The sequence below is a fragment of the Phyllobates terribilis genome, unplaced genomic scaffold (assembly GCF_046119375.1).
Source record: "Phyllobates terribilis strain yellow unplaced genomic scaffold, ASM4611937v1 Scaffold_9__5_contigs__length_417890890, whole genome shotgun sequence".
Taxonomy (NCBI): Eukaryota; Metazoa; Chordata; class Amphibia; order Anura; family Dendrobatidae; genus Phyllobates; species Phyllobates terribilis.
The window spans coordinates 374389366-374404007 of record NW_027362769.1 but is presented as its reverse complement, the minus strand read 5'-3'; the positions used below and the strand labels follow the sequence as shown (position 1 = coordinate 374404007).

The 14642-nt window shown below is 46.4% G+C and overlaps 1 protein-coding gene across 1 annotated transcript in view; it reads right to left on the bottom strand.

Annotated features, from left to right (window-relative positions):
- The window catches only part of LOC141161412 (embryonic protein UVS.2-like), a 44012-nt gene extending 35697 nt beyond the window's left edge, over positions 1–8315 (bottom strand). The window contains exon 1 of the mRNA XM_073646222.1: positions 8129–8315. Within this exon, the coding sequence (XP_073502323.1) occupies positions 8129–8315 (187 nt within the window). The remainder of the gene's footprint in view (positions 1–8128) is intronic.
- Between the last annotated feature and the right edge of the window lie 6327 nt (positions 8316–14642).

Genomic DNA, 14642 nt, shown 5'->3' with positions numbered 1-14642 from the left:
TTCTATGCCGGTATAAAATATCCGATCACCCGATAAATGAACGTTTTGCTCGTTCGTCTGGTGATTGCCAGCATATTTATAAGGGCGGATAATCAGGAATGAGTGTTCTTACAAAATCACAAATACATTTTTATTTTTCAAAATAACAAATACTCTATAAAAAGCATGAATTATCTCATGAATAGGACACTAAGTATAGCGGGATGAATGGCTGCACTGACAGCTCAATAAGTGTCACACGTAACGGTAATTGTCCCGTATAATAAGACTCGGGCACCTACAGATGCGTCGCAAGTAGAAAAAAAGGTTAAAGGGGACATGTAACAAAACATCCTCCCATACTACCATTATCTGTTGTGTATACATTAGCATCTCATCACATACGTTTTATAATGTAAGTGGGCGTGTGACTGGTACACCATGAAGGGGCAAATAGGAGGGGACACGTGGAGGGGGCAAATAGGATAACACATGATGGGAATAATGTAATTAGGGTCAGTAAATGGTGTAATGCAAGGGGACACATGACTAGTAAAATGTGAAGAGGCCATTACTGGTTTAATGGCATGAAGAACATGAGTGGCATAACGTGAGGGGGAACATGCCTAGCATATTATGAGAGGGCACATGACTGGCATAACGTGAAAGGACACATGACTGTTATAATGTGATGGGGCACATGACTGATATGATGTGATGAGGAACATGATTGGCATAACGTGATGGGGCACATAACTAGTATAATGTGATTGTGCACATGATTGTTATAATGTGATGGGGCATATGACTGTTATAGTGTGATGGGTCACATGACTGGTATGATGTGATGGGGCACATGACTGGTATGATGTGATGGGGCACATGATTGGCATAACGTGATGGGGCACATAACTAGTATAATGTGATTGTGCACATGATTGTTATAATGTGATGGGGCACATGACTGGTATGATGTGATGGGGCACATGACTGGTATGATGTGATGGGGCACATGATTAGCATAATGTGATAGGGCACATGACTGACATTAGGTGAGGGGGCAAATGACTTGCATAACCTGAGGGGGCACATGACTGGGATAATGTTATTGGGCACTTGACTTGTACAATGTTACTGGGCACATGACTGCTAGTCTAACTTGGGAGATATATGCATGTGATACGTAGGAAGGTTGCCCCACCGGATGCTCCTTGTATTATCACTGGGTAGCAAGTGGGAGGCTTCGGACGACTCGTAGTGTACATGCAAGCCTTTGATTGTGAGTACGTATCACAGTGTGGTTGTCATTGGTGTGAGTAGGACCCGCTTGCGTTCTGCAGACACTGAAGTGCTGTGCCCATGAGGAACGTACACTAGTCCTCTGAAGACTGTGAGAAAGAAGCAAGAAATCCCATTCCACATTATCTGCCCAGAAGCAGGCCCTGAAGAGAAGCCGTCTCCTACAGGAATTGCATCACGTCTACTACAGAAAAAATAAGCAGAGAAGCGTGTGACAAGTCCCGCGGAGTGGTGGGCTTTGTGGCCAGGCTGGGCCTAAGAGAATCATGTCAGTGTGGATAGGGGGTGTCGAGAGTGGAGACGCATCCTAAAAAAAAATTATATCAATCTTTATTGTAAATGTATTATTTTTGCAATACACGAGAAGCTGAAAATCCTCCAATAACACATTCTGTCAGTTATTTACTGACAGGGAACATAAGAGAAGGCTGGGATCCACTCTGGAGGGCGTGCACCAGAGATAACCATACATGTGGATATGTGGAGGCTTTCACGGGTTATTACTACTCTCTTTGGGTTCTGCCACAGTGTTTCCTTTGGTGAATTTTACTCTAGAAGAAACAAGAGAGGCCATAATTGTTAAAAACTGATTTTTCTTTACTGAAGAACTTGAACATAAAAAGACACAGTTGATAGCAGGCATGGATCTCTGTGTATGTAACTTCTGTCATAGATGAAGGCAATGGATTCACAGTTTCAGGTGGCGGTACATGACGTAATGGAGTTTTCCCACAAACAAAAGTTCATTTTAATCAATAGATCTTGGAATAATAATAAGTTCCACAATTGGATGTGCTTAAATAAAATGTTCCTGTGCTGAGATAATCTTAGAAATGTGCCCCTGTCAGCCGAATGGTCGTTCAGCCCATAGCTATCTCTTCCGAGTCCCCCATACACAGGAGCACTTGGCTCGGTTGAGCACTCCTGTGCAAATAACAGGATCCGTCGCTAGATCCTTCTCTTCTGAGATCATCTGTTGGGAGGCACTGATGTAGATCCTGCCAATATCGGTCGTTTTGGCCGAAATTAGTCTAATACATATGTGGGTCTTAAACATTTTTTCACTAATCTTTCTTAGTTGACTAAAACTTTCCGCAGTGCAGAGCAACTTTATCTCAAACTTCAGTGGGCCTCCTAGCTGCAAAGCTCCTTCTAGTTTGCTCCCACCAGCCTTTCACACATCAATACTTCTCAATTCCAACATCAGCACTAATGCAGCAAAATGTATAACTTGTTCTCTCTCACTACTATGGCTGTCTGAGTTGTAATGAAACCCAGTGGTCTATCTATAAACTAAACCACTTGGCTTCTTCTAAAATCTTCTATAAAAACAATGCAATTAACGCTCTTTTCACCTATGCCCCTGCATTCCCCATCTTTATTGAACTTAAAAAAAATGAAAAATACAAAACAAATTGCCATCACATTGTAGAGCGGCGGGGCGGCAGCCACGGGGGAGACACTCGTCTCCTTTTACTCCCCGGCTCGCTACATGAAAGTGTGGGTCCTGGCTGGGTGTGTAGACTTGTGTAGAGTGGGCTTCACGCCCCTGCAGGCCTCATGTAGCCGGTGGTGTGGGCTGGCCAGGACCGTGTGTTTTATAGTTCAATGAGGATGACTTCTGTTCCAACACAAACTCTTTACTGGGTGGTAACCTGACAAGGGTAACAGACAAGGGATAACGGGTACAAAGTCTTATGGACGTTTTCTTCACAGTATAAAGCATTTTCACTTTCAATGTCCTTCCTCTGCAATTCTTCTTCAGGGCTAGTGAGGCACACTGTTTCAACCTACTTCGCTACAACCCAGCTTTAACGCTACAGTTCTGATCAGCAAGTCTCCTTACTTGCTCTTCGGTTCCGCATCTTGTTTCTTCCACTACTGGCACCCTGGAACCCTCGCACTCGGGATGCCCTTAGTCCGTCATAGTCAGTCCTGCTTAGGTCCGTTACCTTCTGCGTTGCAAGCTTCGGGGTTTGTGACTCGGCGTCCTATCCGAGGACACATCACGGAAGGCCACTCTGTCTCGTCACTCACTTCTCTTTAGGATCACACTATCCCTTGTCCTTAGTCTCCTTTGAACTGAGGGTCACCCTTCAATGCGGCTCTGCACTCTTCACTCTCCAAACCCTATCTGACTACCTAGCTGCAACTCTGTCACTTTACAATAAACAGCAAATACATACAAATCTCAAAAAAAGGCCATCTGGCCACAAAAAATCCGCCAACAAGAATCGGACATATACAGCAAAAAATGGCAGAATTAAAATATAACTTTTAATGAGATAATTAAAATCTAAAATAGTATCTAGATACACACAAACAAACATAAATAGGGATGTTATTCACCCAGTGGGGTGGACTAGTTCAGAAAATACAACAGGAGATATATGTTCCTTAATTTACTACAATAATGTTTACTCCTTAATAGTAGAGAGAGACCATCATATGCAAACAGTGGAAATTCATAAGTAAAAAGAAAAGGAACAATCTCACCGGTCCTGCAGCACGGATTTCTCCACAGAATAGCACAGGGTCAATCCAGCGGTCATCCACCTCTGACCCTATAATGCCCTGTTCTCATATGCTGTCCCTAGGACCCCAAAGCTCCCGCCCTGACAAGGGCAGTCCACAGCTGACCCTAAAGATCTGATCAGCCCTACATAGACCCTACAGAAGTTTCCCAACGAGTTTCCTCACCATCAAGTGATTCATCAGGGGAGTAACAGAAAAATTATTATCAATGGTCTAGGGTATGGTAACCCTCCATGCAGGTATATAGAAAAGGCAGTGGCAAAATGGCCACAGGTTGATTGCCTTAAGTATGTTCAGGTACAATTAATCCAAATAATTCCCATGTGTGTACCTTGAGATACATCTGGTCTCATTGGATAACACCGTAAATAGCAGCGAACTTTAGCCAATTAAAGCTCGTATATGCAAATGCCCCCTGCAGGAGCTAAACCCACCCACACATACATGCCCCAGCGATCCACAAACGCCCCATAAAGGGCAGACAACGATCTCCTACCCTTTATGGGGCGTTTGTGGATCGCTGGGGCATGTATGTGTGGGTGGGTTTAGCTCCTGCAGGGGGCATTTGCATATACGAGCTTTAATTGGCTAAAGTTCGCTGCTATTTACGGTGTTATCCAATGAGACCAGATGTATCTCAAGGTACACACATGGGAATTATTTGGATTAATTGTACCTGAACATACTTAAGGCAATCAACCTGTGGCCATTTTGCCACTGCCTTTTCTATATACCTGCATGGAGGGTTACCATACCCTAGACCATTGATAATAATTTTTCTGTTACTCCCCTGATGAATCACTTGATGGTGAGGAAACGCGTTGGGAAACTTCTGTAGGGTCTATGTAGGGCTGATCAGATCTTTAGGGTCAGCTGTGGACTGCCCTTGTCAGGGCGGGAGCTTTGGGGTCCTAGGGACAGCATATGAGAACAGGGCATTATAGGGTCAGAGGTGGATGACCGCTGGATTGACCCTGTGCTATTCTGTGGAGAAATCCGTGCTGCAGGACCGGTGAGATTGTTCCTTTTCTTTTTACTTATGAATTTCCACTGTTTGCATATGATAGTCTCTCTCTACTATTAAGGAGTAAACATTATTGTAGTAAATTAAGGAACATATATCTCCTGTTGCATTTTCTGAACTAGTCCACCCCACTGGGTGAATAACATCCCTATTTATGTTTGTTTGTGTGTATCTAGATACTATTTTAGATTTTAATTATCCCATTAAAAGTTATATTTTAATTCTGCCATTTTTTGCTGTATAACTCTGTCACTTTCCCTAACACTAACCCCTCCCACTATGAGCTAGTCCCAAACATTAAAACTATCTTACCCTAACATCATCACCTACACTACAGTTAACTATCTGTCCCTATACTACCTATCTTATATTTTCACATCCTACACAGTACACGACTAGACATTAGACATTACAACACACTTCTCATGACACAATATATACAAAGATGCGTGACATAATACACATTACACAATACACAAGACGCGATTGGTGTCTTCAGGGGTAGGAACGCGACAGCACAGTCCACCATCCTAACAACATCATGTATACATTTGTACATTGTGACGGCACATACTAAACAGGATAAATGTTCTCTCTTCTATTCTTCTTCGTCTGCAAAGGAAAATATAAATGACGCACCCCCTGGGGCCGTGGGGTACTCGGTAGCCGGGCCGGTCAGTTCTATTGGGGTAGTCACGGTGGCAGTGACCCGGTCCGTGGCCCAGGGCGGTCAATAAGAAAAGTCAATTGGGGGATAATGTTTTGGGGACAATGTTTTGTGACGCCACCCGTGGTATGCGGCTATAGGTGGCCGCCGCTGCTGTTCAGATCCACTGGGGCTGCTGGTGACGCAGCAAAGATGGTTCAGCTCTCCATGGGTAGAGCTAGGCCACAGGGCAGTTAAATAAGAGATTTAGGATGTTGGTGTTGTGGTGCAAGGCAGGTGATGCAGCAATTAAGTAAAGGACACAGCAGTGTGCAGTCTTCAAGTTTTTACTCACAGTTCTTAAAGTGTTCCAGGTTACAACTGCCAGATTATAACAGCCCACCGAGTCATGTGTCAAGCGAAGACAAGCACACCGGGGGCCATCAGAAGGTAAATCTAATATGTATTTTTTATTTTATTCTTTTTTTCACAGGTTCTATGGTACCCGGGTCCGGAGGAAAGTCTCCTGTCCTCCACACCCGGGTACCATCCGCACATTGAAACGCATGGATTCCGCATGTACAGATGCAGTGATGCGTAATCCATGCGCTTCAATGCAAGTCAATGTCGACAAAAACACAGCACTTCCGCAAAATAATTGGTAGTGCTGCGTTTTCTTAAGCAATGATAACCCGAAGTAGAAATCTCCGCAGCATGTGCACAGCACATGCGGATCATCATTGGGGACCATGGAAGGCCTTCTACCATGCGTTTTTTAAGTGTTTCTGCAGCATTTCTGCCGCTGCGGAAACGCTTAAAAACGCATCGTGGGCACACAGCCTTAAGTAGAAAAAAGCAGTAAATAAATAACTTTTCTTCCCTTTATGGGAGGCACTTTTTCTTAAAAGTTATATATAACTACCGGGTATATAAAACAATATAAGATCACTTTAAATAACATTTTATCAAACAAGTTCAGTAAGCTGTAGTGAGATCCCTTTCAGGGTGCCCATCTCACTGTTTCAAGTGCAATATGGGGGACCCGTTCTAAAACCCCCAACGTAGGCCCTGGGCGTGGCTGCAGGGCATAGCTGATCCACTCGTTGGACCAGGTGTTCGGCCACGCCATACAGGTTTTTGTTCAGTGGTCTATAAAACCAACAAGAAGCACTTTAAGAAGTGCCAATGTGGCGCCCCTCCGGGTTCAGTCACCACAGAGGTACTGCATCTCACCCAAAGGTGTGGTATCCCACTCTCAGGTAAGGAAGGAGTACTGCCCGGGACCCAAACACCTGCATTCAACACTACACCATTCCAGACCAGCAGGAGGGGCAAGATGCACTGGCTTATGCTGAGCCCTGTCCCTGGTTGGAAGTGGGGGGAACCGAGAGAGGGGGAACTATGTAGTGGGTGTGGGTGGAGGAAGCAGTACAGGGGAGCACTTGAGTAGGAGTATAAAAAGGGGAACCATCTTGGGAGAGAGTCCAGTCAGAGAGATCAGTCTGAGAGGAGAAGGAGTGGGAGCACGAGCTCTGTAGGAGCTCTGCTCAGAGAAGAGATCCTAGATTGAGAGGCCCAGGAGGACTGGCTGGAAGAGGACGGGTGCAGAGGGAAGGCTCCAGGAGAGAGGGGATCCTAGGGGCACGGCGAGTGCGATAGCTACCCGTGCGCCCGAATCTGCCAGAACGTGGAGTGATCAGGCTGCAAATGGGACTGGCCCCTAACTAGTGGAGAACTACAAGGCTCAGCTAGAAACTGGAGGCTACTGTACTTTCAGGGTGCAGCTGCTCACAACCGCAACTAAATCGCTAAAAAGGTAGCCACATAGGATTCAGGGGACTGCACGTTGCCCGCCAAAATCCGAGGTTACCGGCTTCGGACACTGGTTGCGAGGTGCAGGGCAGGAGGGTGAGAGCCAGCGCAGGAAGACGACCGAGGAAGGCACACAGAAAGGGGTCCCATTATGTACTCCTGAAACACCTGGGAGATTTCTGAACCCCTGCCTTGGTAAACACAGGAAGCCGTGGGAGGTTACCCTGGTACTGGTAACCTGGAGTCTGACAACTGTGAGTAAACCTTGAAGACTGCACCTCACTGTGTCCTAGAATTATTATCTGCGCCATCACCTGCACTACACTGCACAGCAACATCTACCTCATTAAATCATCCCTGCAGCGCCCTGGAGCTTAGCTCTGCCTGTGGAGAGCTGAACCAACTCTGCTGCGTCACCATCAGCTCCAGAGGACCTGCTCCGCAGCGGCGGCTCCATATAGCCGCATGCCACAGGTGGTATCACAAACAATTTATATAAAAACTATATTCCCCTTTCAATAGTCCCCTTTAATTCACCGCACTGGGTCACGGACCAGGTCACTGCCACCGTGACATCCCCAGCACCGACCGGCCCGGCTACTGAGTACCCCACGGCCCAGGGGGCGTGTTACCAACTTTATACCATAAAAGTTCGGGCTGCTCAACGTCCACAACCACAGTGTCCTTTTCCTTAACCGAGTACTACAAAGTTATCAGTTTATAACTTTTTCCATAAACACCCCTTCCGTACATCAAGCGCGTACCACCCCCTCTCTTCTCGATGCCGGGTGTCAGTGACTCGGTCACCGGGATATAGGTCGCAGTTGGATTACCCTGCTGGAGGTGCGACTCCACATCCCTCTTGATCACGAATACGTCCTGGGCTCTTTTGGGCTCCCGGATGAAACCCCAGCCCTTGTCCAGGTTGAACTTGATAACCATGCCCAGCACTCTCTGACCCCTATCTGTGGGTTTGGCCTTGCGAGCCTGGGCCTTGGCTCTCATGTTCTGCTCCTCCATGGCCTGCCATCGGGTCTGCCGCTCTGCTTGCGCTCTGCAGTGTCTCTGAAGGATGACAAGCTGGATGGCAGCGTTCAGCTGCGATCCAGCCTGTCATCTCAATGCCATCCCAGCGTGGGAGAATTCTCCTGCTCATGCGCTGAGCGCAGGAGAATTTTCCCACGCTGTCAGTGACGTGCATGAGGTGAGCTGAGTTCATTGGACATGACCTGGGCTCATCTTTATGCCGTCACAGCCAGACACTGAGGAGCGCAAGCATGCCTGCGCTTCTCAGTGTCTGCGGCATGGCAAGCTGGATGGCAGCTTTCGGCTGCGATCCAGCCTGTCATGTGAATGTAGCAGAGCTGGAGTCGTCGTGTGAACCATAGAAAGGTAAGGATGATGTGGGTTTATTATTTTACTTTTATTGCAGAAGACATTGGCTTCAGCTGGAATGGGCGTGATGGTAAGTATGGTTTAATTTAGAACAATAAAGAATTGTGTGTTTATTTCAATGAAAGGACTTTATTCTGGGTGTTTGTGTTGTTTTTTTTAACTTTGACTATGGGGTTAGTAATGGGGGTGTCTTATAGACGCCTCTCCATTACTAACCTGGGCTTGATGTCAGCTGGCATTATAAGCTGACATCAACCCCAGAACTATTATCCCCCTGGGCCACCGCTACAGGGCAGTGGGAAGAGTGAGGCTAAGTGCCAGAATTGGCGCATCCTATGGATGCGCCATTTCTGGGGCGGCTGACGGCTGGTGTTTCTAGCCTGGGAGGGGGCCAATATTCATGGCACCCTTCCTGGGCTATTAATATCAGCCCCCAACTGTCTGTCTAGCCTTTGCTAGCTATTAAAATAGGGGGGACCCCACGTCATTTTTTGGGGGGTCCCCCATTTTAATAGCTAGTAAAGGCTAGGTATTCAGCTGGGGGCTGATATTAGTAGCCTGGGAAGCTCCGTGGGTATTACCCCCTTCCCAGGCTTCAAACATCTGCCCCAGCCGTCTGCTTAACCTCCGCTAGAGACTAAAATTACGGGGAACCCCACGCCAATTTTTTTTTTAATAAATCCTTTATTTTAACACTAAATGACAAGTACAGTAATCAACACTATCACTGTACTTCTTATATATGTGACTGACATGTTTCTATGTATCTAATCTATGTGTGATGCTCTATTCTTTCTGTTATAAATTGTCGGGTACCGCTGCTGAATTGCTGGCCGGCTTTTTTAAAGAGACAGTGCATGAAAACACTATTATTTTTTTTAATAAATCCTTTAACACTAAATGACAAGTACAGTAAGCTGAGCGCTGCCATCCAGCTTGTCATCCTTCAGAGACACTGCAGAGCGCAGGCATTATGGGAACTTCCGATTCCGGTATTCGATATTCTAAAAGTATCGGAACTCCGATACCGCGAATATCGGTCGATACCCGATATTTCAGTATCGGAATCCTCAACACTAGTAACCTCCGGTTTGCTAGCTGAGTCTTGCAGTCCTCCACTAGTCTGGGGCCGGTCCCCTACTGCGGCCTGATCCCTTCACGGTCAGCGTGAACTCGGGCGCACGGGTGGACTCCGCACTTCCCGTACCCCTAGGATCCTTTCTTTCTCTGCAGCCTTTCTCACTGCTCCGGTGTTCTCTCCTCACTCTCCTACTGGGCCCCTCTGATTGGGCCCCCACTGAGTCTGGACCCTACTCCTCCACGGTCCTCACTTACTGAACAGACCCCTTCTAGATGTTTCTACCCTTCCTTTTATACTCCCTGTCATGTGACCCACGTCACTAACTGTCACTCTACATGGTCCCCTCTAACTTCAGTTCTTCCTTCAGTGCTCCCCTAAACCACTTCCTCCACCCACCTTCTCTACCTAGTTCCACCTTCCAAACAGGGATCGGGTCTGTGCTCTCCCTTAGGAGCAATCTGGACCTTCCCTAATGGAGTGGTGGAGTGTTAGATGTGAGTGGGTGGGTCCCGGGTAGTGCTCCCTCCTTACCTGAGAGTGGGGTACCACACCTCTGGCTGAGATGCACTACCTCTGTGGCAACTGGACCCGCAGGGGCGCCACATAAACATATCTACTGTTTACACATAAGAGTCCATTCGCAATTCCTTGGCACATTGGATGAATCATTAATTCATACAGTCCTTGGAGATAAGAGGCAAAGAAGATACAGTCCCTTCAGGTTTCGAACAGGGATGACAATAAGGTAGAACATAGTCCTTGAAGTAACACAAACAGTCCCTTGCATTGGGTATGCTATAAGCAGGTGACCGGATGCAACGCACAGACAAAACATGAGGCGGAAGTAACCACTGAAACCGTTTATTTCCCTGATATGGCGGGAACTATGGTAACTATAGCAATGCTAAACAGGATAATTACAGCATGAAATATAAAATAACAAATATGAAAAGAATCCTCAGGTTCACTCTATTATAACAGTCTCTCGTTATACGTTTTTATAACTTCTGACAAAGAGGATGATACTGGTACTAGAGAAAGTCACGGTATTATCTCTTCTTTTAACACAGGCCTTAGCGGGGCCTCCGGTTCCTCCCGCTAGCCCACAAGTCCTCCTGACAAAGTCTAACGAGGCTCGCTTGACCTCCTTCCCTTCGATCGGCCCCCCGCCCTGTTTGTTGTACCAACTCAGACCAACCCCTGTACCGCATGTCGGTGCTGGAAGCAAGAGCCGGCTGACTCGCGCCTCCCGTTCATCACCGTGACCATCCACCCCCGAGAAGTCTTCTCACGGATCTTCGGCGCTTGACCGACAGCGGATGTCTTTTGTACCTGGTGAGATGAGGGTTGGATCTTGGCCCTTGACTGGCATAGTCTGGACTTCAGGTCTTGACTGGTTCATGTCGGGTTTTCGGGCCCTGACCGGCGGAATCTGGATCGGGTATTTGGGTCTTGACCAGCATCGCCTGGATTCTAGAACTCTCTTGGCACTGCCCAGGATCTGCTTCCAGGTGCGCCAAAGCCCACTGTCTCGGGCCTTCTGCCACGGCATGTCACCTCGGCCTTAGTGTCTTCCTTGATACACATGCTGCCTGTTCCTTTAATCTTCTCCCGTTTTGGCACGCTGACATTTTATATCGGGGAACTACGTCATTAAGGTCAACTGACCTGGTGTTCCATTCAACTCTTCCTCCCTGAAACTTTCCCTTTTCTGGTTGATTCCACAGTGTCTCGTTTGGACAGTAGATGGCAGTCTTCTTGCACAAATGCCGCACAGCATTGGGGATTTTTGTCTCTTATGTTACACCTTCTTACAATGCCACCCACTTATGTAGGCACCCTTAAATCCGGAAAAAAAGGGCACATCAGCCACAAAGAAAAAAAATAAATCAAACAAAAATGAAGCCTTCTTGGCTATTCAGCATCCAGCCCTTATTTGGCCTACAAGGGGTAAACTTTAGCAACAGTCCCCTTTAACAAACGACTTGGCCTAAAAGGCCTTACAGTACAACTTACAGTGGTTCAGTCTTCACAGGAATTTTGGGATCAACAACTCACAACTTTACGCCACTATTGCAACTGGCAGGGTGTGAAGACAAGATCTTACGGGGCTCCATGGCATCCCTCTATTTAGGCAGGGCTCCATCTCTCTGGGCCTTCTCCTCCCACACCTTCCTTAGAAGTTCTCGGCCTTTGGCTTGCATGATTTCCTCTCTTTGGCGCCTATTTTCCTCATCTATTGCTCTGTGCTGCCACGGCAAGACATAAGGCAAAGGCCTGTGGGCCAGCTCAGAATTGCTCACGGCCACCGCTGCTGCTCGTCTCTGGGTTGGAGGGTGGGTTGGTGCAGCTGTTATATCCGTAGCCAATGTGTTGGTTAGCAGTGAATTGACTGGCACTGGAGATAGTGCAGTGGTTGCCTCAACAGAGCTCATAGTCATTGTTCCTGGACAGCTGCTTGCTTGTGGGACAGGGCCATGATGATAGCCCTCATCAGTCGATGGTAGACCATAAGCCTGATCCTGTTCTGGCCACTGATCCCAAGTCTCCTCACACAGGAAGGGTCGTGTCATCCCAGCAGCAAATGATCCCTGTTGACTCTTCATCTTGAGGAAATCTACTACCTCCCCTGGTCTTAAGTTGTGCAGTTGCAAGGGCAAGTAGTCCCTTTTCACAGATCGCCGGTTCACATAGATGTCTTGGCCAGTGCTATGCTCCTTGATGAAGCCAATGCCCTTTTCAATATCAAAAGCGATGACTGTCCCTTTGGTGAGCTGCTTCTTTAGGCTTTTGGCATGAGGTCCCTCAAGCAGCTCCAACAAGAAATCCTGTCCAAACTCCTCTTCGGACTTCAGGTGGCTGGACATTCTGTCGAATCTCAGACTATAATATTTGTTGCTGCAGAGACTATCTCACTGGCTGCTTCCCTCAATCAAGATGGATCAGTAAGCCTTAGATTTCTTTCCATAATCGTCCTCAACTTTTCATAGGTCCTTCCAGACTCAAACCTTACTGGGCCTCCGGACTCTCCTAGTTGCAGGGTACCTTCTAGTTTGCTTCCAGCAGCCTCTTACACATCAAATACTCTTCTCTCCAGTGGCCATTCAGATATCTTCACTGCTATCTTCTTCCAGTTATCCCCCTCTAAGTGTCTGCCACCAAATCACTGTGATCCTCTGAGCTTCTTCTCAGCTCCAACTTCAGCACTACTGCAGCAACAAGCTATATCTGTTTCTCTACCATTACTAGGCCTGTTTCAACTGTAACCCAAGGGTCTTTTTATAAACTAAACAACTCCCCTTCTTCTAGAGTCTTCTGCATACTCAATTACTGCATGTAAATCCCTACTCTCTGGTGTGTAAATAATGCCTAGTCATGCCTCAAGTACCTACAATAACCACTAGATGGAGACAAAACCTCTCTGCAGTGCCCAGCAAAGGGAAGATGTACTATAATTATAGTATTCACTATATTCTTCACACTATAAGATGCACCCAGGGTTTAGACAACAGAAAATAGGAAAAACATTTTTCTTAGTACTTAAAACTTCCCTGGTGACGTAATTAAGTGAAGTTGTCAATATCTCTAATTTTAATGCAGGCTAAAATAGGGAGGTAATTGATCTCCAATTATGGCGTCCTCGTACTCACATCCAGCTGAAGTGTATTGCACCGCACAGACCCATCGGGTCCGAGTGCAGTAATACACTCTGCAGGCCAATCAGAGGCCAGCAGCTGACGTCGGTGTGCATGTAACATAGTAACATAGTTTGTAAAGCCAAATAAAGACTTGCGTCCATCAAGTTCGACCTGTTAGTTCTGTAATTGCTAAAGTTGATCCAGAGGAGGGCAAAAACCCCAAATGATTTGGCCAATCTTCACCTGAGGAAAAATTCCCTCCCGACTCTGAAACCAGCAGTCAGAATAAATCCCTGTATCAACCTACTATTTTATTTTATTTTTAAGTATACGCAGAAATCTGCCTGGTATCTAGAAATGCATCCAGTCCCCGCTTGAACTGGTGTAGTGAATCCGACATTACCGTCTCCTCACTCAGTGAATTCCATATTCTCACTGCTCTTACCGTAAAGAACCCCTTCCTATGCTGGTGCTGAAACCTTTTCTCTTCCAGTCTTAGTGAGTGCCCTCTTGTTACCGTAATATCCCTCCTTTTGAACAAATCCCGGGCAAGATCTCTATACTGTCCCCTAACATATTTGTACACATTTATTATGTCCCCCCTCAACCTTCTCTTTTCCAGGCTGAATAGTCCTAGTTTTGCCAACCTCTCTGGGTATTGCAGTCCCTCCATTCCCTTTATTAATTTTGTTGCCCTCCTTTGTACCTTTTCAAGCTCATTTATATCCTTTCTATATATTGGGGCCCATAACTGAGCACAGTATTCCAAGTGTGGTCTGACCAGTGCTTTGTACAGTTGAAGAACAATGTTCTCATCCTTTGCAGCTATACCTCTTCTGATACATCCCATTACCCTGTTTGCCCTTACAGCAGCCGCCTGACTTTGGGCACTCCAATTTAGTTTGCTATCAATCAAGATGCCCAAGTCCTTCTCCATCTCTGAATTCCCCAATGATTTCCCATTCAGTGAGTACTGGTGACTTCCATTTTTCCTTCCCATATGTATGACCTTACATTTCTCCTCGTTAAACCTCATTTGCCATTTAATGCTCCACCTACCCAGCTTATCCAAGTCCCTCTGTAGGTCTGCACTGTCCTCTTTTGTATTAATTGTTTTACATAACTTTGTGTCATCTGCAAATATTGATATTTTACTATTTATCCTGTTGACTATGTCGTTAATAAAGATATTAAATAACATTGGGCCTAGTACAGACCCCTGTGGTACCCCAC